We start from the raw sequence: 5,001 nt of genomic DNA on the forward strand, positions 1-5,001 counted from the left end.
TGCCCGGACCCAACGGCCTTCGTCATACTCACCGCCCGCAGCGGCTCCCTCCGCTTCAACACACTCATCGAAACCCTAACCCTCTCCTCTTCATCCACCTCAAGATCGATCAAGACGGTATCTTGAGGCTGCGGGAGGGCGACCATGAGCTGAGACTGAAGACGGAGGGCGACCTGGTCCTCATCGTCGTAGCCCGACCAGTCGAGGTCGATCCGAAACCCTAGATCGCCGGGACTCGATGGTGAGGATGGGGTCTTCGGCGTAGAGGCCACGGCACGGCATTGGGTTCGCCGGAGTTGCGATGGCCGCCGTACTCGAGGGAGAGGTGGAAGATCTCGGTGGCGCGCTTCCACCCGAGTCCCCAAGACATTTGGGGGCCAGATCTAGGGCTAGGGTTTCAGGGAGTTTAATAATCTAGGGTTTCGGCGATCGGAAAAGATGGCGGGAGAGAGAGATGGGGGATTTGTTCATTTGTAGCGTTACCTGAGGCTTGGTATTAAACGTTCGGTTTGTTTTGTTTTCATTTCTTTGTTTTTTTTTTTGGGGAAATTGTGTCCAGGCCCCAAAAGTAGAAACTTCATGTGACAAGCCCCCTCGTATTTCGGCCCATGTGTATTAGCCCCAAAAAGTGAAGAGTAATGTTTTAAGCCCCCTCCACGTCAGCGTTGTACCAAAGCAGATTGTATTTTTTTCAAAAAAGGCGATACTACATTTCTCCTTCTTCCCCAGACGAGGCGCCGTCCCTTAACAGTAGACACTCCTCTTTAATGCGATAAGATGGAAGAAATGGAGGGAAATTTCCCCCTCTTTTTTCCCATCATGAGCAATAACTATTTAGTTATCCATTACTTCTCCTCAGACCAAAATTCTCTCCTTTACTCGCGCCATTAATCTTACCTTCTCTTCAAAATGGCTGAGAAGGACATCATTTGCATTGTCTCTTCGGGGTACAAAGCGGTATTTTTGAAGATTAACTCCTCAACCACCATCCTGGATCTCAAATTTGATGTGGCAGAGAGGTTAGGTATTCCATATGAGTCATTAATTCTGTCATACGAAGATGAAACAGCTGGAAGCTTGAAATTTCCTATTGAGAACGAGGGGGACATGATGTCTATGGTGGAGCATTGCCACAATCTTGGACTGAAAGAGGTTCACATGAAAGCTTTTAAAGAAGCTGATGATTTGCAGAATATACACTGCAATGAGCGAGTCCAACCTTGCAAAGAGCAAGTCCCACAAGACATGTAGGTTAACTGCGAAGTAAACGAACGCTAGTGCTAATCGTCTTCTTTTTGTCTATGTTGAATGTTAAACTGGATTTCAGATGCATTTCAACAATATGTTAGTTGTAATCGTTAACCTGTTAGTTCTAATCAACGTGTTGTTGCTGAACGGGTTTTTGTTAGTTCTAATGGCTATTTTGTTAGTTCTACACGATTGCATGCATCTTAGTTCTACACGATTGCATGCATGTTAGTTCTATTAATACATATAGGGGTTTCTGTTAGTTCTAGTAGCTATTTTGTTACTTCTACACGATTGTATGTTAGTTCTATCACCAGTTCCATATGGGGTAGAGCTACTCTAAAGCGTGTTAGACCCCTATCAACACTTTTATTTGTGTAGTTTATGATTAACTATTTTCCTGTTGTTAATATTTGTAGCGCTTCCAGAAGTCTAAACTCGAAAAGTATAGACTGTGGCCCGCTGGAGTTGTCGTCCACAACTGTTGCAGATAAGAATCCCAATGACATTCCTTCAAGAGATAATGTTATGATGATTGATGACATGATTAGCAGATCTGAGAGGATTCCTGCTTGGTGGCACACTGCGTTAACTGGGGAGGGGCAACGTTTTGAAAGTGCGAAGGAGTTAAGATTGGCCTTGCTATACTACTCCATGGCCAAAAAATTCGAATATGAGTTTGTGAAGAATGAACCAAAGTGTATTCGAGTTTTTTGCCGATTTAAGGTAGCCAAAAATTGCTCATGGATGTTATTTGCCTCTCCGCCGAAAAATGATAATAGACTTGAAATAAAAATGTTCGTGGACATTCACAACTGTGGACAACATGCCAATAATGCAGGTCAATCTAGAGCCTCTCGTCATTTCATTGCTACCCAATTACAACCCACGTTGAAGGTACGTCCGGATATACGACCTATTGACGTTCAGAAGGAGTTTCTAAGTTCATATGGGATTAGGGTTGAATATAGTAAGATTTGGTGGGGTAAAGAAAGAGCTCAAGAGCGATTATATGGTGATGCTTATGAGTCCTACGATCAATTGAGATGGTAAATCAGAAGATCATATATACACAAGTTGCTGTTGTTTTCATTTATATGACGCTATAAGTCTCATAACTTTATAATGTTGAAACTAACGCTTAATCTTCAATTATCTAGGTATGTAGACGAAGTTAAGAAGACAAATCCGGGAAGCTACATTCATGTTGAACAAGACGAGGGTAGGTTTACTAGGATATTCATCTGCTATGCTGCCTGCATAAATGGTTTTTTACAAGGTTGCAGACCACTTATATTTTTGGATGGAACCTTTCTGAAAGATCGATTCAAAGGTATACTATTAAGCGCCGTAGCATATGATGGCAATCAGGGGATATTTCCATTGGCCTATTGTATCTACGATCAAGAAAATAATGTTAACTGGAAGTAGTTCCTACAAGGTTAGTTCCAACATTATACATGATGGTGCCAACAAAAATAGAACTAACACACCACAATCAAATGCAGCTATTAAAAATGAACAAATAGAACTATCACGCTGCACATTAGATCTAAAACAACAGACAATAGAACTAACACTCTGCACATTAGAAGAACTAACACAACAGACAATAGAACTAACAAAACAGACAATAGAACTAACACAACAGACAATAGAACTAACAAAACAGACAATAGAACTAACACAACAGACAATAGAACTAACAAAACAGACAATAGAACTAACACAACAGACAATAGAACTAACACAACAGACAATAGAACTAACAAGAGAAATAATAGAACTAACACAACAGACAATAGAACTAACACAACAGACAATAGAACTAACAAGAGAAATAATAGAACTAACACAACAAACAATAGAACTAACAAGACAGACAATAGAACTAACACTATCAATAACAGAACTAACACAACAGACAATAGAACTAATAAGAGAAATAATAGAACTAACACAACATACAATAGAACTAACAAGAGAAATAATAGAACTAACACAATGAACAATAGAACTAACGGGCAAAATTTTAGAACTGACACGACACCTGACAGAACTAACACTTCAGAAATCTAGTTCTAATATCGCTATTATAATTCTATCTCCTTCGTAGTTAACTTTAAGGGCTGTTAACCAATACTCTTTGTAGGTCTGTGGTCCATTCTCTATGAAAGGGCAGATCCATACAACCCTCCACATAAGCTAGTGATAATTTCAGATGCGGATAAAGGGATCAGAGAAGCAGTTAGAGAATTTTTTTCCCGATTCTATACACTCTCGCTGTGTGCTGCATCTGGTCGAGAACTTCAGAACAAAGTTGAAGGATTTGGGATTCAAGTCAAAGGATTCTCAGATCTTGGGTAATCTACTGTAATCTGCCTGTTACAAATATACTAGAGCAGAATGGAATGATTATATGGACGACATCAGACTAATTGACGAGCGTGCATACAATATTGTGATGAACTATGCTCCAGAAAACTGGGCCAATGCGTTTTTTCCTGGAGTTAGGCAAGTAATATTTCATTTGATTACCTTACATATAACTAATAGAAGTAGATAGAACTAACACTGTCTATGTTTAGATATGGTCACGTTACATCAAATGTTGCAGAGTCATTCAACAAATGGATTCATGAGGCAAGGCTTCTACGGATACTCCAACTGATAGAGCATATTCGTAAACAGATCATGGTGCGCATGAATGAGCGACGAGTCATGGCTGAAAGTTGGAATCAAGTTCTTTGCCCCAAAGCTGAAATTGCCCTCAAGGAGAACATGGACAATGGACGCCCGTTGGAGGTTCGTCAGTCCCACACAGGCTTATTTGAAGTACAATCCCATAGATCTTGTCAAGTGGATCTAGACAATAAAACATGCACTTGCCGTGGGTGGGATGTAACCCGTGTCCCTTGCAAACATGCATGCGCAAGCATTATGTTTATGAAAAGGGATGTCTACCAATTCTGTGACTGGTTTATGACGGTTGACGCCTTTAAAAGGAGCTACGAGCCTATCATCTACCCTATACCTGACTACGAGAAACGCAGCGTGCCAAGGGATGAGATACAGATCCTACCTCCAATTACAACGAAAAGGAAAGGGAGAAATAAGACCAGGCGAATCAACAACAGAACTGTTTACACCCGGCCAGTTAAATATTCTCGGTGTCATCTGGAAGGGCATAATCGTAAAACATGTAATGAAACCATCGCTGACTAAGTGTGATTGAAATAAAAATAGATCTGACTATTGTCCGATTTGCTAAGTGTGTTTTGAAATAAAACTATCGCGGACTATCGTAAAACATGTAATGAAAATAGATCTGACTATTGTCCGATTTGCTAGCACACTTCTAAAAATAGATCTAACATGGTACCTATTAGAACTAACAAAACAGACATTAGAACTAACAAAACAGACAATAGACCTAACAAAACAGTCTATTAGAACTAACACAACAGACAATAGACCTAACAAAACAGTCTACTAACAAAACAGACAATAGACCTAACAAAACAGTCATAACCTAATAGAACTAACATGCTACACATTAGAACTAGCATGCCACTGTACAGAACTAACACACTGATCATTAGAACTAACACGAAAACACATAGAACTAACACACTGAGCGTTAATGGAACTAACTCTCATTACAACTAACAAGAGCGTTAATAGAACTAACAAAATAACTAACACAACTAACTCACTGAGCATTAGAACTAACAGAACAGACAAATAGACAAT

The 5,001-nt window shown here is 40.0% G+C and overlaps 1 protein-coding gene across 1 annotated transcript; it reads left to right on the forward strand.

Moving 5' to 3' along the window:
* LOC109834940 lies at positions 910 to 4,473 on the forward strand. The gene is made up of 5 exons (XM_020402951.1): positions 910 to 1,247; positions 1,668 to 2,297; positions 2,409 to 2,581; positions 3,401 to 3,611; positions 3,837 to 4,473. The coding sequence occupies exons 1-5, from the start codon at positions 910 to 912 to the stop codon at positions 4,471 to 4,473; spliced, it is 1,989 nt and encodes a 662-aa protein (XP_020258540.1).

Source organism: Asparagus officinalis, chromosome 3, assembly GCF_001876935.1.
Source record: "Asparagus officinalis chromosome 3, Aspof.V1, whole genome shotgun sequence".
In the NCBI taxonomy this organism is placed as follows: Eukaryota; Viridiplantae; Streptophyta; class Magnoliopsida; order Asparagales; family Asparagaceae; genus Asparagus; species Asparagus officinalis.

Bases quoted from the DNA above. Each gene is read 5' to 3' on its own strand.
- LOC109834940 (XM_020402951.1), top strand. From the start codon at position 910: ATGGCTGAGAAGGACATCATTTGCATTGTCTCTTCGGGGTACAAAGCG. The intron at 2,298-2,408 runs GTAAATCAGAAG...TCAATTATCTAG, and splicing joins TCCTACGATCAATTGAGATG to GTATGTAGACGAAGTTAAGA. The intron at 3,612-3,836 runs GTAATCTACTGT...GTCTATGTTTAG, and splicing joins AAAGGATTCTCAGATCTTGG to ATATGGTCACGTTACATCAA.